Source organism: Dicentrarchus labrax, unplaced genomic scaffold (assembly GCF_905237075.1).
Source record: "Dicentrarchus labrax unplaced genomic scaffold, dlabrax2021, whole genome shotgun sequence".
Taxonomy (NCBI): Eukaryota; Metazoa; Chordata; class Actinopteri; family Moronidae; genus Dicentrarchus; species Dicentrarchus labrax.
The window spans coordinates 16,592,985-16,615,721 of record NW_026136709.1 but is presented as its reverse complement, the minus strand read 5'-3'; the positions used below and the strand labels follow the sequence as shown (position 1 = coordinate 16,615,721).

General features: G+C 38.3%; 1 protein-coding gene across 3 annotated transcripts; it reads right to left on the bottom strand.

Moving 5' to 3' along the window:
- Positions 1-9,807: 9,807 nt before the first annotated feature.
- adcyap1a (adenylate cyclase activating polypeptide 1a) lies at positions 9,808-15,693 on the bottom strand. 3 transcript variants are annotated; one of them, XM_051411207.1, is made up of 7 exons: positions 15,397-15,686; positions 15,066-15,170; positions 14,330-14,464; positions 13,551-13,655; positions 12,481-12,615; positions 11,836-11,957; positions 9,808-10,306 (listed from the first exon to the last, which is right to left on the bottom strand). In XM_051411207.1, the coding sequence occupies exons 2-7, from the start codon at positions 15,161-15,163 to the stop codon at positions 10,254-10,256; spliced, it is 648 nt and encodes a 215-aa protein (XP_051267167.1). In that variant the 5' UTR covers positions 15,164-15,170; positions 15,397-15,686; the 3' UTR covers positions 9,808-10,253. The 3 variants fall into 3 exon arrangements, with proteins under 3 accessions (XP_051267167.1, XP_051267168.1, XP_051267169.1); XM_051411208.1 differs by lacking the exon at positions 13,551-13,655 and having other exon boundaries at positions 15,397-15,693; XM_051411209.1 differs by lacking the exons at positions 9,808-10,306; positions 11,836-11,957; positions 13,551-13,655 and having other exon boundaries at positions 12,276-12,615; positions 15,397-15,685.
- Between the last annotated feature and the right edge of the window lie 7,044 nt (positions 15,694-22,737).

Sequence of the window (22,737 nt, the reverse complement as noted above, 5' to 3'; positions counted from 1 at the left end):
AATTTGCTCCCTGCTGCTTCATCAACACTTCCGCCCGGCAGCATTACCTCAGGAGGAATCTGAGAAGACAAGAGACTTTATTTCAGGAGCAGTCACTGTCTGCTAAGATGAACTGTGAACAGCTAAAGATAGAGGCTCTATTTTAGTAACTGAAGATATTAAAGATACATATGAAACAGGCAGAGTAGAAGATGAATGATAGCACGCTCGTTCAGATCTCAGCTGCTTTTGTTAAACATCCAAGAGGTTATCTTCAGTCAGTGACCACCACTGTAATTATGAATGTTTAATTGACAAAGGTTAGTTAGCAGCTGATTAGCGGTCAAGCTGCAAATTAGCCCAACATCTGAGAAACAAACCTGGTGCTATTTTTGGTCACTGACCCACTGACTCATTACATAAATCCATTACAATCAGTGCATGTTGGTATTTCAGGGGCACCCAGCATTATCAAGGAAATGCACACAAAAACACAGAGGACTGTTAAATGTCAGACTACATGTTAACAGCAGTGGTGGAAAGTAATTAAGTACATGTACTCAAGTACTGTACCAGTACAACTGTAAAGCACTTGTACTTTACCATGTTGTGCAACTTTTATCCTTCTATTTTACTACATTTCAGAGATAAATATTGTACTTTTCACATCACTACATTTCAATGAGGAGAGGCTTAATTTTTGAATGAACAAATATATGTAAGAAATGTGAAAAGTCTTTTGATAAGACCCCATCGTGACGTCATCATAGTTGAAGGTGTTGGTGAAGCTGTGATAAGTATAAGACACCCCCTGATGGAGTCTAGACATTGGTGGTGGTGAAAGAATGAAGATAATGCAGAAGATCTGGATGTGATGAGGAGTCGACTTCTGATGAGCTCAACCTGGGCGCTGAATATGATGAACTGGAGGTTTCATTAATGTATAATAACCTGAAAATAAGAGTCGTTATGTTTTTGTTACTTTAGAATGAGCCACTTCACCTTCTGTAGAGGCCACCATGTATCTACAGTAGCCCACAAGGGACACACCAAACACTGGCTTTAGGTGGGGCCGTTTGAATTTTTGCGTGTTTCGCAGTCACCGTAGTTTCTCCCTCGCGGTTGGAAAGGGAGGGTGAAACAAGTGAGTGCAATCTGCAACTACACCACTAGATGCCACTAAATCTTACACATGTAAGTCACAAGTTGGTTTTCAAATTCATATAAATTAAGAAGTTACATACAAAACAAATGATGAGTCAGTAAAATATGATCTATTGTCACAGACAAAACTACAAAAAGTATATGAAGTAGTCAAAATTAGCTCCACCTTGACCAACTACAACATTAAAGTATATAACAGTATAACACTGACAGTAGCTACCCTCCATTATGAGTACTTTTGATACTTTTACCTGCTGGACTATTTGTAGTTGAGTACTTTTATACTGTGGCTTTGCAGCTCTTACTTTATTTGATTTGAATCCTTCTTCCACTGCTGGTTAACAACATGTAAATCTGAAGTGGGATGAATGACTCATTTGCTTCACCGTGAGCAGGATAATATTCAGAACAAGCTGTCTAATCATGTATGACAGGAAATTAATTCCTTCCATAAAACAGATTGTAATGGTCAGCAGCTAATTTAGAAATATGTTTCAGCTTGAATCATATCTAATTACCTTTCTTATTCATCACCTGTTTATCCGTGTGTCATTACGAAGGTGGCCACTTAAAAGGGTTAAAAGAATCCATGAAATCTTATTAGGCCTCCACTGACTTTGGCAACTGGGAAGACTGATGGAGGAAATCTCCAATGAGGATGAATAACAGGAGCCTTTCTTCAAATGCCAGCCCAAAGCAACTGCTGTACTGCTGAACAGCGATAGGAATGAATGGATTCTTTATAAAAATCAGTGTGGATTTGGCCGTGCACAGTTTTAATGATTCAAGATTTACAGTGTGCAACTTTTTGTTCTGAAATAAGAAATAGATTTAGCACAACCTTAAAGCTGCCCTGATCAAAAGTTTTGTATAAACAATGGATGAAATGATGAGGTATAATGTGAAAGGGATCGCTTGTTGTCCCACTCTGCACTCTCTCTTCAGCCTCACAGGTTCAGATTCAGGGTATTTGTACCTGCAGGTAGATTTGGTTTGCAGTAAAAGAGAAGGCTTTCCTCTTGACGAACAATTAGAACAACAGAAAAACATGATACAACAGGATAAATTATAAAAGATAAAAGTGCTCCAGGCTCTAAAGATCCGGACTTACAAAGAGAAAACAATAAAAAAAACACTAAAATAAATAACCACTAGAATAAAAAAGAAGTCAAAAAACACAATAACTCGATGCAATGTTGGTACATCTTGTCCATCTGGGTGATAGCTGCTGGAACAAAGCTATTTTTACACCACTTTGTTCTACATCTTGGGACTATAAACCTCAGTCCAGGAGGAAGAAAGCTGAAATCCACTCTGCAATAGGTGGGAGTCGTCATTTAAAATCGAGCTGGTTATCTGCTGGGACTGCCTGGTGTACAGGGACACTTAAACTGTGACTCACTAATTAACCTATACTAGACCATCTACCAATTTGATTCAGAGTTTCTGTTCTTTAGAGAAAGGTTTCCAAACGATGACACTGGAGAATGGAGCGTTTTACCATCTTTCAGCTCTTTGTTTTGGTTTTGCAGCCCACAACTTCACTGTTTTGGTTCTGGTGAACATAGTGAAGCATTTAGAAGCTAATGAGCAAGATGTTGTGAACGTAAGTGGAGACCAAAACAGTTGAAGAGGTCAAGCATCTAAAAGATGCATCTAAACAGTAAAACAAATCTTAAATCTAATGAAGTTTCCATCTTCTAGCTCCTGAAAAACCTAAGAAGTGGACCTTGAGTTAAGATTTACTTTTCTGCCATCACATTTAACTTTGTTAGCTTTGTTTCTTAGTTTAACATACCACTAAAAAGCTCATTTTAAAGCACATAATTTGATTAAGTCAATTAAGTCAGATGCTAATTGACAATTTATCTTATCTTTAGCTATTTAAAGTTGATTTTGAAGTTGCTTTTTGTGTTAGTATACATTATAAACCTTTAAAAAAGGCTAGCCTCACAAAAAGTAGCATATAATCAAAGATTTTCCCACCAAAACACCCCCCCCCCTATTTTTTATTAAATACTTGCCAGAAATAAAGAATTATTTGTTGTTCAGGTAAAAATATGTTTTCATTTGGCTGCAAAGTACAAAAAAAAGTGTACTGCTCTTTTTTAAGAGATGAATGACTGCTCTATTCTGGTAGCATAATGATTTATCTCTGCTTGCGGTGTGGCTCCTGCAACAACAGAAGACAGGTATATCCACGTCAGCACAAGTGAGATAAATTAACTCTACCTCTATCTTTAGCAGGATTTAGAGCAAGCAGCTGAACTGATTTATTACCACCACCTCATTGGTGTCAGATGAATGATGAACATCTAGATATGAAAACTACCACAACAAGACACTTGTTTTTCTTTTTTCTTGTGACCTCCCAACGCAGTGGGTAAGAGCGTACTATAATGTGAAGAGAAGTCTGCGATTTAATTGTGTACATATTTGCCAATTTCCCAAAGCGTGTGTGGGGTGTGTGTGTGTGTGTGTGTGTGTGTGTGTGTGTGTGTGACCTTCATCCTTGTATGCTTGCAAAGTTACAGCCACTGTCCTTTTCTCAGTGATGATTTCATGAGGCAATACGTTGTGCTAATGGACAGATCAATATGGTGACGTCAGTTGATGCATATTAATGGCACCGTGGTTGGTGTGTGTGTGTGTGTGTGTGTGTGTGTGTGTGTGTGTGTGTGTGTGTGTGTGTGAGTTTTCAGTTTAGCCTCGAGACAGTAGCTCTAATGATGTGAGGAAAATGACATCAGGGGCCAGCTGACAGCCCAATAATGAGTACAGCGTTCTGTCCAAATCCAGGTACATGCTCCCCTACCTCTGGCCTCTGAACCCAGACTGCCGATGACGTCTGAGCCAGGAGAATGCTAATTGGGCTCTGATGTACAATACGTTGTCCACAGAGAGAGAGAGGAAGGTGGAGGAGAAACATGAGAAATGTGGTGTGTGTGTGTGTGTGTGTGTGTGTGTGTGTGTGTGTGTGTGTGTGTGCAGCAAATGTACAATTTTAAGAAGAATATGGAAATTAAAATATTGCAAATTCATTATTTAGATATGGGTCTTTGTTCAGACAACTTCTCATTGATGTTGTTAATAAAAAAAAACTACAGCACTTAATGCCTCAGCTAGGAAGGTGTGATGAAAAGGAAGACATTTTAACCACTTAACAAGAACTGCTGTCAGCTTTCTCTATTCCCTATACACTAACAGAGAGACTAAGAGACACAAAACACACACACATTCACACTCTGTAACTGAGACTACTGCAAACAAATTGCCAGCTGCTTGGCCTTTTCTCAAATGCCACATATTCACCAGCCATGTGGTCTACTACTCATATAAACCAGATACAAAGCTGTTAAACCTGCAAATAAATCTTAATTAATTGTTCGCTGATGTTTCTGTAAATGAAAAACAGTTTAATAGCGTATATTGGTTGTTTTGCCTTAAATCAAGTCTATGTATAGAGCTCCTCACTTTTATAGAAGCATGTCATTGTTTGCTTATGACTGTGTTAAATACAAATCCATTATACAGCTAAGTGCTCTATCTAAATGTGTAAATCTAAATGTGTAAATGTAGGCTAGTTCTAGTTAGCTAATCTAGCTGAATATCTTCATCAGACCGGCCCACGGCAGTAACTTCACGGCCAATGGTTGACGATGATGTCGCTGTAAGTGTCACTGGCTACTATTACCCCTCCTCTTAAGTTTGACACCACTGTGGATGATTTAGAAGAGGATGGGCCTAAACAGGTCAGTCTTCACATCTACCCGATGAGCCTGATTGGTAGTAGAGATGTTTTCTTGCTGTCTTGTACCAGAGAAGAGACTGACTGGAGTACCCAGAGAAAGAGGATGGTGCTTTCTGTGATTTGGATACATTTCAGTCAATGTAAAAACATGTGTATCCTTGCATTGATTTAGCCTTGTAAACTGCAAGTGACAAGAATGGGAAAAAAAATCATAATTAGAACATGCTGCCTGCAAATACAGATCAAAACACCCAGATCCATAAGTCTCTATATGCCACTGCTATTCCAGCTGAATAATGACTACTCCTTGTGTCTGTAGGTTGCCTCTTATGTGTGCAACAGGTATTAATTGACGTGAGTAATGCAATTCAGTTATTCTGAATCCATGTGAATGCAGCATAATGTCTGTTGCACAGAAAAATCTCCCTCATGTTTGCTATCGATCTTAGTCTGTAGCTGAGTCTGTGCCCTTGAGTGCATTGAATTGATCAAGGTTGCATTTTGTTGAATTTAACCTTTCATTTGTAAGAGGAAGAAGGTGCATTTTTATAATTTAAAAGTTAGTCTCTCGCCATGTTCGAGGGTGGCCGAGTCAGAGGTGTTTCACCTTTATATGAATCAGATTATTGTCTTTTTCTGCATATAGTCGAATTTAAAGAGATTAATAGCTTCAATACAAAAGTATTAGCGCCATAATTTCAACATAAGTGACATTTCCCTTTGTTGCCTAACCATAACCACACCGTAATCATAGTGTATTTGCTGTAACCACAGTCCTTCCCCAGCCTGTGAAGAAATTTTAGAAAGAACATTTGTTTATACGTTATGCAAGAAGGTGTTTTTGTGTGAATTGTCTGTGACAGAATTGAACAGAGTCAACAAACTAAAAGTAATTTTAGTGACACAGATTTATCCACTAACATTAGCTAATGTTAGCTTCCATAGGCTGCTAGTCATACCAGACCAAGAGAGGCTGTTGCTGCAAAATCTCTGAGTGTATTTAATTGAGAAAGGGTGATTGTCTTTCATATCTAGTTGCTAAGAATCAAGTGAAGAAAGAAAAATGTGAGAAAAAAGTTTCTACTTTTCCATGTTCAAGAATGGTCAAAAAGTTATTTTAGAAACGTTTTCAATTTGACCTGAAGTAGATTCATATCATTTTAACTTGTGAATATTGGCGCACTTAATGTGATTCCATATTGGGACAAAATGCTGGTGATTCACAGGTTCAATACAAATATATTATCACAATAACTGGCCTTTATAAACCAGTCAAACTGAGGGCTGTTTGATGCAGCTGGGCAGCACTACTCAGAACCTAATACCAAACACCTCAGGCCTTATGTACAAAGGTAGAAGGTGACAGACCCAGAGTCAGATTCTGTCCACTCACATAACAATGTCTGTTTTGGTAGAGGGCTGGCATTAGGAAATGACACATTACACCAGTGTAAATACAGCAATAGATTTTCATAATGGCTGAACTTTTGCACTGTGTTGCAGTCAGTCAAGCAGGGCCCAGGGGGCGGCACTGATGAAAGGGCTTCGTGTGGATTCTCCCTCCAGAAAGCTGTCACTCACACGGTCCCCAAAGGAGCACGGGGGATCCTGGGTTGAAGCTCGGAGTTTGGGTTGTGGGAGTAGGAGTTGAATGTGGAAGAGAGAGTCTGAGTATTTTAAGGAAGCAGAACAGCAAAGTTGGATTTGACCAAAAATGAGAGTAGGATTAGGTTGTTTAATTCTGCATTAGAAGAATAAAGTTGAACTGTTGAGAATAAAGTCAAACTTGTTGTATTATATAAGAGCTCATACTAACACCTAAAACTAAGATGGTGAACGTTAAACATGCTAAATATCAAGCCACACAGAGCTGCTAACATGGTGCCTTAGTCTTTTTAAACACTGGATACTTTGACTACTTCAGGCCTCAAAATCCTTCAAATAAGATAATAACTGGGATGGAAAAATTACCTTTTGGTGCAGACTCACAGGCTGTACAATGGCTGCATAATATTTCCTTTATTTTTTTGTTGATTCCCTTTTCAATGAATTTCCTCTACAACTGTTGTTTCTACTTTTAGTACATGCGGTCACAAATGTGTCTTGTGTGTTGCTGAGCTGTGTGATTAATTTGTGGAAGCATTAGTTACAGTGTGTGTGCCCGTCTGCGTCTGTTTTTATCTCACTTTTATGAATTACTGCATATTACTCAACCTCTGTTTCCCTCTATCAGCTCCTCCCTGCAACCTGCCATTGCAACCAGTAAAAGACAACATAGCTGAGACTGAAGCCATTTGATTGAAATATATCCAGCGTGATCTTTGGGTGCCCAGGAAGGCCACTGGCGCCCCGCCCAATCCCAGCGCATCCTCCTAGGACTGGTTGCCTGGCAACACTGGCTGATTGGGTTAGCAGGGTTAAGAAAGGGTCTGGCACGGGCCGGAGGAATCAGATCACTCCCATTGATCATCTTCTCCCTGCACTCCTCTGAGAGCTGAGGCCACGGCCACAAAATCAAAGCCCTGCCATCATGTCTGAGAGGGGGGTTATTACGCACACAGGGGAGCGGAGGGTGACATGGCAGGCTTTGTGTGGTTGCTCAGTCTGACATCCCATACCGCACATCACGGTGTGATGCTGCGACCACGCGCAGTCGCAAGCCGTGTGATTGTAATTGAAGACCTGTCCTGTTGAGAGAGCAGGTCCGGAGAGGGGAGGGGGATGGGTGTACAGACAAGCCTTCAATGTCTAGAAAAGGTCCTGACCTATTATCAGATATTATGAGATATGGGGGATCTATTTAAGGTCATTAGCTGTAATTTGGATTGAGACACAAATCTAAAAAGCTGTTGTGTGGAGAAAAGGAAGAGGGTGGAGGGCTATAGGGTGGGCGGTGGTATTTCAAATGCCACCTACTGCACCCACAGTGTGGGAGTCCCCTGGGGTCTCAACAGGAGGGACACACACTGGACTGATGGGTCACAATACAGGAGCAAGAAGACTTTTTTATCATTATATTATTATATATATATATATATATAATTATATATACATCTGATTACATCATTATTCCACCTTTATCTATAACATGTAACGTGTATATTTAACATATTGCTGCTGCTTTTGTATGAAAATCCCTATGAGCTTTAATATGGGCTCTGAAGCTAAAGCAACATTTTAAAAGTACCTCAAATCTTAGCCAACATATGCTATCTATTAGCATAACCTGTATGAACACTGTGTGAATCCTCTTTGTGTTGTCCACCATTTCCTCACCGTGAAAGTGTTAATGTGTGCTTGTTTTTTAAAACTTGTTTTAGCATAATTTGCATCTCATTAGGTGTACCACAGGGATTGCAAAGGGAAATCCTTTCAAGGTTAAAGCCACACTCTGCAAGAAGTCTCTTGTCTGCTTGCTACAAACAGACCCACCTGCACATTGGTATACCGGTAAAGAAATCTCACATCACAGCCTTTGGAACAGAATAGAGATGATACATTGTGATTGAAGAGGGCCTTTCTTATGCTGTTGTGTCTCCTGCTGTTGCTAAATTGTATACAACTAATGCAAATAAAAATTTTGGATTAATGAATTATCAAATTGTCATTAAAAAAGTGCCCAGTACGATTTCTCTGAGCCCAGGTTGGCAAATATACTAAAATATATTTAGTTTAATATCACAGAAGACTACAAAGACGGGCAGTTATTCACTGAAACCCATGACTTTTTCCCACATCTGTGCTTTAAAATTGGCAATTACTTAATTATAATAATAGCTGCCAATTTGTCAATCAGGTAATGGATTAATTGACTGATGTTTTCAATAAGGAGGCAGGCCATTTCCACTGTGAGAGAGATCTGAATGCAAAAGTGCTGCTGCACCACAACCTACACCTATTAGAATATCTATATATATATATATATATAAACTTTAACTTGATATAACCAGTAAATAAAATAAAAGAGAGCTCAGCCACACATATTAACTGCATTCAGTGTTTTTTGTTATGTGGGTTGTGTTATGGAGACCAGCTGGGGAGAGATGGCTTCTCCCACCAGATTATTTTATATAAGCCTGGCCATAAAAAAAAAGGTATATTACTATTTTAATACATGTGGATACATTCCCTCATTTCTGTGCATGTTGAGTTGAAACCAGTCCACACCGGCTCTTTCGCTTCACACGTCGACATTGTTGTTTTTGGCACAAAGTGAATGTACCAGAGTTGAGACCGGCCAACTGTTCCACCAGTACTGCAGGCCTTTGGTGGCGACTGCTGAAGTCCTGGAGAGGTGTAAAGTGCAGCGAGGCAGTGTGTGGTGCGGGCTGGGTGATCCCTCCCACGTCTCTTTACTCATGCTGTCCCGAGGGGAGGCAGACACCCAGCCAACTGGTGTCAATGTTCCTCCGCCAAAGCCACTGAGTCACCATGAAAATGGGGCAGAGATTTGGATCTCTTGCTCTCCTTTTCACCAGCTTATCCTTTGTCTCTGTGGTCTGCTGATTTATTTTGCAACATCTTGTAATTATTGACCGTCCACATGGGTACAACACACAACACCCACACTGATAAAGAGAGGAAACGTCTTATTTTTGTTATTTCAGCATGAATTTATAGTTTTTTTTCCCAGCTAGTAGGTGTCTGCATGTGTGCTTTGAGACTAATTTGCAGTATGTTGCTTTGTCTGATCTGATTGTGTGTCATTCATGCTCCGATGTTTTCCCTCTGTGATGCCGACTTTTTTCTTAATTTTGTTCATCTCTCCTTTCTTATGTAACATCCTGTCGAGGGTGGGTCTGTCTCCATTATAGGAATATAATGAGTTTGGTCTTTATCACTCCTTTTCATCCTCCTAAATGTGTCTTAACTTAAAGACTTATGGTGATATTGGCTTCAAAGATTAGACGGAATTTTTGTTGTTTACAAAAATTTATTCATACAAATCTTACAACACTTTTTTTTTAAACATTTATTGACTTGACCCTTGCAGATCGCCATTTGAAGTAGTAATCTAATATTCACTTTCTACACAATAAATATATATATATATATCTTTGAAGATTATTTCATTTTAGTAAGGCTATTGGCGCTTTCATTATCATACATATACTGTTTCATGGAGAGCGGGAAACTGATCCGTGCCGCTATTTTCACAAAACTCTACGTCTAGTGCTCTAAAAACAAAGTGCAACAGAAAGCAGTGCAAGCAAGAACGCTTGACGTCTAAGCTGGATGCTACTAAAGAGCCTATCAAACGTCTGTGAAACACAAAAACAACAACAAAAGGGTGAAATGTAAGCTGATGATGTGCAGCATTGTAGGGCCACTAAATAGCCATCTGTGATTCATGGCGATTTTAAAGTCGATGCAAGGCACCACAGCCGCAAACTGCTTCCTGCGTCACAAAGCCTAGAGGAGAATGCAAAATTAAAGAAAGATAGATACAGTAAACACAGATCGCAGAACTGTACCCTGCTGTTTGACAACTAACTTGCTTTTTTCTTCAAAAAAAAATGTGTATTCCTTCCTCACAAATTTGGTAATAAGTGTACAGACGGTGGGGAACCAGTAAGACATCTGCTACTGTAACTTTTGTGATGTGATTTGTTTAGTTTTTGTCTAAAATGTATGTATGTTCTTGGTCATTCAGCCCACCCTTTTCTTTCTCTTTATGTCTCTCTGTGTTTTTTCCTCTTGTGTACTTGCATGTCATCCTCCCTCTTCTTTAAATGTGATTATGTCAATTAGTCAGTTATGGCGGTCTTTGTGCCACGCTACAGATAGATAATAGAGAAAGACCACTTTAAATGTCCAATCACAGCTTTTTTTCCTTCATATACAATTTAACAGTGGGTTACAAAATGGTTTAGTAACAGAGCCTAAAAGATAAAGCATGACATTAGACTGAGAATTTCTTGCCAGCAGTAAAGTACATTCAGATAATTCTTCAAAGGAGGACAAAGTTCAACATACAGCTCGTGTAGAAATGTCAGTGAGGAGAACAGAACACAAAACAACATCCAGAAATGACAGGAATGTATGTTTGCAGTAGTCAGAAAGCAAGCAAAACCATCTAGTTGGAGTCGTCTGCACAGATGCGGTGGCTAGTGCAATTACTTTAATCATGCAATCTACTGTAGTTTTTTACATTGGTTCACATGACAGAAAAAGGGAAGCACAATAGACCCAGAAGGTTCAAACACAAAAGTTCAAACTGCCTCGTATGTCTCTCAGAAAGAACAAATCAATGGATAAGTTACCATGTAACAAGTATCATTTCTTGTTGTTTTTTTTGTTTTTTTAATTTGCTTGACGGTTTAAATGTTAGTGATACTTATTATATGGGCAGAGAGACATCAGAAAACCCTTAGCAGAATAAGAGGTTTCCAAACACATAGAAACCAGTTGATAGAAACACAAGAATTGGCACTTTACATGAGTCAAAGATGTAAGCTCACTCTGTAAACACTGCGGAAGAAAAGGACAAGAAAAACCTCAAAAGTACTCTGGTCCTCATCTCAGATTTGGGATTTTAGACTTAAAAATGGATAACTGGCATTTTGAAAGCTTCTAAAGCCAACAGGGCTCATCTGGTCTGACCCAGAGTTACTAAAATATGTTTTTTTTATCATCATAATATCCTTCTTGCATCCATAAACAGGATGCTGATGAATCGGTTTATTTTGTATCAATCAACAATGATATGTATAACATATCGGTCTATGCAAAGTCTCTCCACATTGTGGGATTAGGTGGGATTGGAGGTAAAAATCTGTGAGACTCTAGAGAGACAGAAGCACAAATGAGGTGGAAGAAGAAGTCGGGGTTTGAGTGTTTGGAGCAAGATCACAAGGTTAAGAGTTAAAGGTGAGAAGAAAAGGGAGGGACATGAGAAGCCCCCGCAAGGACACGGCCTCAGGAAAGAGCCTGAAACTCACCGGAAATTCGGCGAGAGAACTGTTTCAGCCAGTCTCCCATAAATGCCTCAAACTCATCCCCGTCCGGGAGGGCATCAAAGTCTATGTCTTGTAGGATTTGGTGAAAACCTATGTCTTCAAGGCTGTTGTGAATAAAGACAACTAAACTCTTAATGTCACTTTACAAAAAGCAGCATTCAATACATTGATTGTCTTTTAAACTATTTATTTTCCTCACAATCATATCTCTTCACTGAACGTTTAAAAGACAGGGCTGTTGGAGCATATATCGTTATGTGAACAATTGTCTCCCCTCAATAAATAGGTCTAAAAAAAATAAATCAATGAATACATAAATAGAGGCTATTTTTTTTTTTTTTTTTTTTAGAATGAACAAAAATTGGTCCACAAAGTAGATATATGTGTCCTCAAGTGCTTTAAGTACAAAATAAAAAACAATATTATTATCAAAATATTCATTTTAATGGCTTACTTCATACATAAATACATGTTTAAGAACACAAAAGCGATCCACTGATTGTTCAGATCTCAATATGACTTCATCTGGGGCTGCACACACTTAAGTTTTTTGTTTTTCAGGAGGGGAGGGGAGGATGCTACAAATATGCCAGCCGGCGTCCTTTGTTTCTAATTCTCTGTCTATACCTTTTCCCAAGGACTGCTGCCAGGTATTTCTTGACTGCCATTTGCTTTCGGTAGCGGCTGTAGCTGTCTGTGAAGATCCCGTCTGAGTGTCGCTTGGACAGAGGCTCTGAGCTGTCCTCCAGTGTTTTCCCCCCACTGTGTGTGTGTGTGAGAGAGAGAGAGAGAGAGAGAGAGAGAGAGAGAGAAAGAGAGAGAGGGGGAGACATGAGGCAGGTTTCACTAACACCACACTGATGCATTCACATTCACATGACCCCCCCTGTATGTACAGCCTGTGGTGCTGAGGTAAAGAGCCAGGACACTTGGAGTAAAGGCTAGGACTGATCTTTTTGTCATTGTGGAAGGGGAAATAGTGAGATAATGGGACCTGCAGCCTGTAGAGCTGTGCAGAGAGACCCAATCTGTGCCTTATTGAGGAGCATTTTAGGAAAAATAATCACATTTCACCATTTACTTTAGTCCAGAACAAAGCAGGCAGCCTGTGTGTCATTTTGCAGGAAGATTTTTGCTTAAAGAATCTTTGTAAAATGATCTTACAAAGGCCTTAATGCCAGTCCTTTGTTTAACTTTTAGCTTATCCCAAGACGATTTGGCACATATATATTCGACCTGCAATAAGATGTGATAGGCCTTCTCATAAGGCTAGAGAAATTGGACCTCCCCTCCTCCCCTTCCACCCTCCCTCTCCTCCCTCCCTCCCCTTCCATCGGGAACCACTGGGACTCCATCCTATAAATTATTCATATGGAAATAAATTTAAGCCTGTGCGGATTAATTCTTCCCTCTGCGCCTTAACGACACAGCAGCGGGCACAGAAAACGACACTTCCCAAATCAATCAAGTGCCCGTTTGTGCTCTCCATGACGATTTTATAGCATTAATAAAGACTGATTCAGAGGGCGAGGGCATCCAAGCTTTAGCTGCACGCTGGGAGATAATGGGACCACAGACACATACATATAACAGCGTGAATTATGAGCATTTAAAGGATCAGTCAAAAAGAAAAAAACAAAACGCACATAGGACAGAAAACATTAAAGAAGAGGTGACAACCAAGAAGATGTTCTTACCCTACACGTTTTGCCATCAGAGAATGCAGATATTTCCTTGCTGATAACTGACCCAGCGCTTTCCTGTAGGCTTTATTAAACATGCCGTCTGCATGCCTTTCCGTTCTGGGATGATAGATAGCCACACAGTAAAATCACCACACACCCAGCGCAAGAGGCAACAATTTCAAGTAGCTGCACTGCAAAAAAATAGCCATCTCAACAATTATAGGTGTAATAATTGGGCCTCATGTTCTGTGTTTTAATTAGAGGAAGTTAGAAATTGTTTCTCGATTGTTTCACTTTGTGTCTTTGTTTTCTTCGTTTCATTTCCACAGAATATTTTCAACATTTACGCTGAAAATTGCCATTTTTGGAAGAATATTCCACTTATATTAACAAAAACTGGATTGTGAAACAGTAATAAAGAAGTTTTGGAGCTGATTTTGATTTTAATTTTACTCTTTTCACGCAATTTGAAGATGTTTATTCATGTCCATCTTTTTAAAGACAGCATGATTCTAGTCGACTAAGTTCCCCTGGGAATTCAGTTAAAACTGATGTCGTGTCTTTAAATAATAAATAATAATTAAAGTAAAAAACAAAACCTTTTGCATTGTGTTGAAAGTTACTGACAACATTTCGACGATACGTTACATTGAGTCACACAAAACGTACAACATACGTGGACAGAAATAGGACTAACAGCGATGAGATGTTCAACATGAATGTCTCCAACGTTGAGAGGTAAAAAAAAAACAAAAACAAAAAAAAGTTTAAAAAACGGCGAAGATAGTCACCTTTTCTCTGGTGGGTAATACAAAGAGTAGACGTCGTCAGCGACAGACGGGGGGCTTCTCACATCCATTTGGTCTCTGTCATAATCCAGGGACGGTAAGGAATTCCCATCCTCATCATAAACCTCACTGTCAAGTCTAAAAAAAAAAAAGTAGACACGTTTATCCAAACTGCGACTGAGGAGCGACAGTGCGTTCAAATAGATAATTCAGACTGAAAGAAATGATCACACAGAGCTTTTTTAACACCTTTTTATGATTTTAGATTAAAAAAGAAGCTTTATTTTATATTATAATCCACCACAAATGTTAGTTGTTGCTACAATGTATATTCACACAACATGTTTTTAATTGTGGTTGCGCAAAAATGCAATTTTCTCTAAAAATCGGAACTCTAAGCCTTATTTTTTTTTTCTACTAAAACGTTTTCTATGAATTATCTAGTCATACATTTGCGGATTAATGGCCGCAGGACACATTGAGACACTGTACTCCACTGCCTCAGCAGCCTAAATTACATTACCGCCGCTCCCTGGTGGATGTTTGTGCCCAATTATTTCTGTGTGAGCAGCCCTATGGATTGGCTGTCAGATGATGTTATCCAGTAATCCAATAAACTATTATAACCACTAACTGTGAGCCAGATATGGTCTTTAGCCTGCACCCTGCTGCTGAGTTCAAAGAGACAAAACCAACACCTGGAAAGTGACACTTAAACGGTAAGTAAGACTGTACGTACCTAACACTGGGAAAGCTAAGCCCCACAGGTGAGCAGTGGACGCTGTAATGCATTATGATTCCATAGATGAGTAAGGCTAAAGTCGCTTTACTAGACATTGTCCTGCTGCGAAAAGAAAAACAAAACGACATTAAGTGAGTGAACAGGGGTACAGTCACACGTAAGAACAATTCTTTGATGCATTCAGGTGGATTCTACTGCCTCCTGTAATATGTAACCACTTTAACATCACACCTGTGATAGTTTATAAAAGCAAAAACTTGACTCTCCTCCAATCGCTCCCTACTTTTACGCTGCGTAAAAACCCCCCAAGAAGAGTGGCTCCTCTTACCAGTTACGCTCGACGCGATCCACTGAAGACCTCAACTGGGAGAGTGAGATAGGACCTCTATCTCAGTCTCTCTCTCCCTTCCGCTCCTCTTCCTCTATTCCCTCAGAGAAGCCTCTTCTTCAGCCTCCTTGTGCTCGTTCCGAGTGCGCAGCTCAGTTCTCGGGGGTTTCTACGTGTACTCGGTCATGGGCGGAATGAAGAGCGCCAAACATTTGTCTGCGGAGAACTTTCCTGCGTCCTGTGAACTTAACTCCACTTGGTTTTTTATTCATGAATCCGAAAGGCATGCCTTTTTCACTTGTCACGTAGGTGGGGGAGTTGGAGATGGGGGGGTGGGGCGGCTGCGTCATCGCCCCCCCCCCACCACCACCTTGTCCCATTGGAGTGCATCGTTCTTCCGCGTCAATGAAAGACCCCGAGCCAAGTCATAAAAAAAGAATGGATCTTGAATTCAAACATGATCATTAATTAAGGAGTGAATTAATGTCAACATCTGACGTCACGCCATTAAGGGGATCACGTGGCCTGCTGGGATGAAGGAGCTGTCCAAGTGCTGAAATGTAAAAGTGGAGCTGTCCAAGTGCTGAATCATAACTTAGACAGCCTCGCCTTCCACAAAAAGTTCCTCTAACTGAGACATCAGAGAGATGATGGCTGAGGCAGCGCACTTACATTCACCAACATATGGAGTTATTCTTCCTTTGTTTCCAGCTCTGTGAAAGCCAGAGGTCGGTTACACAACCACATACTTAAGTATTGCTCAGAGGTTGTCAGTAATGGAACTTTTAATCCGGCGTCTGAAACATTTAAAATCACCAAATATGGGAATACATTATCTTCACTCGACAGCGATGAAAAGCTGACGTTTAAGCATATTTATATATTTCACATTAGCTGTTGTGTTGTGGAGCTGACATATGACTCAGAGTTTCTCCAAAGCACCAGAGATGTAAGTATATTTATATATTATACTGTATATTTGTAGTGTTTCCCCCCCATGTTCACCTCTCCACCTCTGTTAAGGTCAGAGGTCAGGTTCAGTTACACAACCAGTATATTGTGCAGAGTTTAAACCTGAGTCATCCAGTCGAAGGATTTAGATTCATTAACTTTTGTTTCTTGTTTTAAGCTTATAGCAGCAATAAGTTAATGTATCTCCAAAACATCAACTGAGTTAATAAAAACCGGTCTGTATTCAGATTTGTGATTCTCCATCTTTCAGATAGTCCAGGTTTTTAAATAGTTTTATTGAGCTTAAAAGAAAGACCCGTAAAGGAACCATTAACCAATCTATCTGGAAAAACTTAAAATCACAAACTTGGTGATACGTGTTTTTATTTCTTACTGGATGGTGATGAAAAGCTGACGCAGTCGGCTATTTATATATTTAAGATTATTGTCTTGTGGAGCCGTCCGATACTGAAATGTGACTGACAGCTTCTCCTCTCTAACTAAGGCACCAAAGAGACGTCTCCTGAGGCAGCAGCCGACTTCATTAATAAGTATATTTATAGTGTTTTCTTATGTTTCACCTGTGTAGCTCTGTTAAAGTCAGAGGTCAGGCTATAGTTATACAACCAGATACAGTACCTGTCACCTGAGTCATCTGTTTGAAGGACAGTCTGTTGGCTTTCCTTGTAGTCCCTCTTTCAGACATTGGAGTGATGTATAGCACAAACAATTCAAATAATCCATGAACACCTTGAATGCTGTGGTGGAATCGTGCTCAGATCCTTTCACTTGAGTAAAAGCACCAATACAACAATGTAATACAACGAGTTAAACTGCATTCAAACTCCATTAATATCAGCAAAATGTCTCAAAAGTAAAAGGACTCCTTCTGCTGTCAGTGATGTTATTTCATGATTTGGTCGTTCATACTGATTTAATTTTATTTTTACAGCAAGGTGGAGCTAATTTTAACTATTTTATATAAGATTAGGTTGTTAAGTCCAGTGTTTCCCAACATAGGGGTCAGGCCCCACCAGAAGGCCACAAAGTAAATGTGAGGGTCATGAGAAGATGACGAAGGAAAGAACAAAAAACTGAAGTTATTTTTGAGAAATAATGGATAAATAAAGGAATATCCCCTATAGCTGAAACTGCTAACAATTTAAAGACATCTGGAACATAACATCATGCCTCAATAGATGCTATGAAACAGGTTGGAAACTGATGGGTTAATCATTAATAATGTATTGTATTCTAGACACGTATCATATGTTTTTATGTAATCAAATTGTACCTAAATAAAATACTTTACCTGAAATATTATTAACTTGCTTGCAGCCTTTCTTTATGGCTGGGACACTATTCATTAACAGTCAGCTGTGTCCTCTATCCTCACAGGTATCAGGACCATGTGTTGAATCTTTAGTGGGTGAATCAGACCGGTCGATCTTCTTCTGGCTCCGACGTCATGTGACGTTTTCTTAGCACAAAGAAACACTTTACTTTGAATTCTTGAGCTGTAGAGACAGAAAGTCTGCTGAGTGCTTCCTTCAGCCTGAGAGAGCACTGCACCCATGTGGTTTTAAGAAGAAAGTGCACTGTAGTGTATTCCAGGTAGACAAGATACAGGATTTATCTGAGTAGGCTGACATAATTATCTAACTGTAAAGACAGAATAATCTTCGTATTACAGCCTTTAATTGTGTTATGTTAATACCACATTTCATTTACATTAATAAACATACAAAAAATAACATTTTCATGTTTTCTTACAATGATGCAATGAGGTGTAAAATAATTATGATAATAACTAATAATGACAACAATAACCAATTATAGGAGGTTTAGGATCACATCATAATACGTCTCATGTTGAATTCATCGCTGTAAAATCCTGATTACTCATGTTAGACAATATTTGAGTCACTAATTAGACGTTCAGAACTGAGAACATTAAGTAGATAAGAATATTTATCCAGTAATCACCTGATTCTTGACTCACCACCATATAAGTGTCTTCCTGTAATAATCATAGTGGAATAATAATAAACTTGCGGTCCTGAGGGATTTTAATCTCCTGTTGAAAGTTGGTTAAAATGCTTTTCTGCCCACACAATGAATGCTTTTTTTAAAAAAAATGAAACTGATAAACAATGTGATAAATGTAAAATCCAGTTTCCAGTAAGTTTTTAAAGAACGTCTCCTTACAGTAACTCATCAATAATACCGGGACTGTACGTGTAGTAAAAGAAAATAAGCTCCTGTTTGTTCAGATGTGTCTGCAAACAGCAGCTGTGTTAAATTCCCAGTGTTTCATATCTTTTATTTGGAAGAAGAGCTCTGAGTAAACAGTGTGTGACCGAGCTTTAACACGCCAAACAAAACAAGGTGAAGAACATATGACTCACTCTAATTTTAGCATTATTCTGGTTTTTTTATAGCCTGCCGGTGTTGACTTGTCTTGTTGAAAGAGTTTTATTGAAGTTACAGCCATGACTCAAGTGTTTTAATACTCAGCTTTTATAGCAGCAGGTGTTGACTGAGTGTGGCGTTTTAAATCTAATTTGTAAGGTGTGTGTGTGTGGGTGTGTGACCGGAAGGGCTGAGAAGTAATGGAAAACAATATATATACAAGTTGATTTAATTTATTATCCATTTAATTTTGTCTGAGCTTTTACACTATGTTGTTTTTTGTTCCCTATTTTAGTCTTATTGCTGAAGATTTCCTGTAAAAACATGTATCTCCAATTATTTTTTTCCATTAATTCAGTGGATTTTAAAATGGTTTATTTTAATTCAGTAATAATCTGAAATATTCACAATCACCAAATTTGAAGCTACATTGTTTTCATTTGACAGCAAAAAAACACTATAAAATTAGCATTATATACAATATAGTCAATATATATTTTACATTAGTATTTTCATGCCCTTAGTTCCTAATTTGTTAAGTACATTCAGCTAAAACTAATGAAGTCTGATACAATAATCAATCATGTTCCTGGTTATAAAGTTTTAATAATCATAATAATGCTGTCACAGCAGCACTAAATCTTTTATTTAATGACTATATGTGTGTGCATCAAATTAATTATCATAGTAAGGCTGTTGAATTTATCAACTTTTGTACTAAACAACAACAGTAGGAAGTTCATTTCCAAGACATCTCCCATCACTTATATAAACTTCGTCTTATTTTACTTCTTCATGTGGAAAGTTTAACAGAGCAAACTTGAGCCCATCTCCTGTATTTGATAAATGTGCCTGTGAGTGTTACAAACTAACATAACTTTATTTCACCCTGTTAAACACAAAGCCAAAAACACAGTTTAAAAAGAATATGTGGCATTTGTAATGATGACATTAATACATTTAAATATTCAAAAATAGGAACACACACAATGATGCTATACAAAGCATAAAGAATACCAATGCAGAATCAATTCTATTCTATTTTAAATAAACAAACAATTAAATCACTATAATACCACTCAGTATGTGAATAGTACCACACACTAGTGATCTTGTTCTGTATCTGTGGTCATAATTGTGTAGCAGCTTATCTTTGCAGTATATGTTTTACATCCCTGTGAAATAATGATGTGGTTGTATCTATATATATATATATATATACACTACCAGTCAAAAGTTTGGACACACCTTCTAATTTAATGGTTTTTCTCTATTTTCATGACTATTTACATTGTAGATTCTCACTGAAGGCATCAAAACTATGAATGAACACATATGGAATTATGTAGTAAACAAAAAAGTGTGAAATAACTCTAAATATGGTTCATATTTTAGATTGCTCAAAGTAGCCACCCTTTGCTTTGTTGACAGCGCTGCAAGCCCTTGGCCTTCTCTCAATGAGCTTCATGATGTAGTCACCTGAAATGGTTTTCACTTCACAGGTGTGCCTTGTCAGGGTTCATTTGTGGAATTTCTTGCCTTCTTATGGGGTTGGGACAATCAGTTGTGTTGTGCAGAAGTCAGGTTGGTACACAGCTGACAGCCTTATTTGACAACTGTGAGAATTCATATTATGGCAAGAACCAATCAGCTTAGTAAAGAGAAGCAACAGTCCATCATTACTTTAAGAAGTGAAGGTCAGTCAGTCCGGAAAATTGCAAAAACTTTGAATGTGTCCCCAAGTGCAGTCGCAAAAACCATCAAGCGCTACGATGAAACTGGCTCACATGAGGACTGCCCCAGGAAAGGAAGACCAAGAGTCACCTCTGCTGCTGAGGATAAGTTCATCCGAGTCACCAGCCTCAGAAATTGCAAGTTAACAGCACCTCAGATTAGAGCCCAGATGAATGCCACACAGAGTTCTAGTAGCAGACACATCTCTACATCAACTGTTTGTTTAGAGGAGACTGCGTGAATCAGGCCTTTATGGTCAAATAGCTGCTAAAAAACCACCAGTAAGAAAGAGCAACAAGCAGAAGAGATTTGTTTGGGCCAAGAAACACAAGGAATGGACATTAGACCAGTGGAAATCTGTGCTTTGGTCTGATGAGTCCAAATTTGAGATCTTTGGTTCCACCCGCTGTGTCTTTGTGCGACACAGAGAAGGTGAACGGATGGTCTCTACATGCATGGTTCCCACCGTGAAGCATGGAGGAGGAGGTGTGATGGTGTGGGGGTGCTTTGCTGGTGACACTGTTGGGGATTTATTCAAAATTGAAGGCACACTGAACGAGCATGGCTACCACAGCATCCTGCAGCATCATGCCATCCCATCCGGGTTGTGTTTAGTTGGACCATCATTTATTTTTCAACAGGACAATGACCCCAAACACACCTCCAGGCTGTGTAAGGGCTATTTGACCAAGAAGGAGAGTGATGGAGTGCTGTGCCAGATGATCTGGCCTGCACAGTCACCTGATCTAAACCCAATCGAGATGGTTTGGGATGAGCTGGACCGCAGAGTGAAGGCAAATGGGCCAACAAGTGCTCAGCATCTCTGGGAACTCCTTCAAGACTGTTGGAAAACCATTTCAGGTGACTACCTTGTGAAGCTCATGGGGGCAAAGCAGTAATCAAAGCAGGGTGGCTATTTTGAAGAATCTAAAATGCAAACATGTTTTGAGTTATTTCACACTTTTTTGTTTACTACATAATTCCATATGTGTTTATTCATAGTTTTGATGCCTTCAGTGAGAATCTACAATGTCGATAGTCATGAAAATAGAGAAAAACCATTAAATGAGAAGGTGTGTCCAAACTTTTGACTGGTAGTGTATATATTTTTTTTTTTTTTTATATATATATTTTATACACTGGTTTAGCACTGTTGTTATATATATATATATATATATATATATATATATATATATATATATATAATAACAGTGGTGGAAGAAGTATTCATATTTATTATTTTAGTAGAGGTACTAATACCATAAAAGCCCTGCATTCAAAACTGTACTTTAATTATGATTTTAAGTAAAATCACTTAAGTATCAAATGTATAAAGGCACTCATTCACTGTCAGTGTTGTATTATTATATATAGCTGATGGTTTTTTTGTAATATTACTGCTGCATTAATGTTCCATTTTACTGCTGTAGATGTTTATGGTTGAGCTCAATGTAACTACTTTATAAACATTTGGGTTATTTAATCTACAGCCATGCATCATATTTTATAAGATCATCATATGTTTGACGTGTGAGAACCAAGTATCTCTAAAAAGTCAACTTTTCATGAGCTCAGAAAAACCAAAGATAATCCGGGAGAGTTTTTTAATAGTTTATTCATTTTAAGAAATATGAGAATTTTCTCACTCAATCCTTCAGTTTATCAGAAAAGAAGTCAAATTGGAGGATTTTCACAGGACAGGAAGGGTGTGAAAACTTAGAAAATGCCTTCTCAGCTGCCTCAGTTTGATGTCAAATTAAACACATTCACTTAGATTAACTTTAACAAATATTGTGTTAAAAATATAAAACAATATAATTTACAATAACAATACAATAATAATTGAACACAAACAATTTATTTATTTTTATTATTATTATTATGGCCACATGTTAGACTAAGTAAAAGGCTTGATTTCAATTCAAAAAGGACAATTACATTATGTTCAGTGCTTTACTAATGTGCCACTATAATGTATAATAATAATAATAATAATAATAATAATAATAATGTTAATAATATAATGTTTTTGAGATAAAATGTCTTCATTTGGGGAAAATCTGTCAGAGTGTAATGGAGTAATCAGAATCAGAAATACTTTATTGATCCCCGGGGTGAAATTTGTCCGCTACAGTTGTTCCACTCACACAACGTTAAAGAAATAATACTTATATACAATATCTAACATAATATATAGAATAGAAATGAATGTATAGGTATATACATATAGTAAAAAGTAAAACA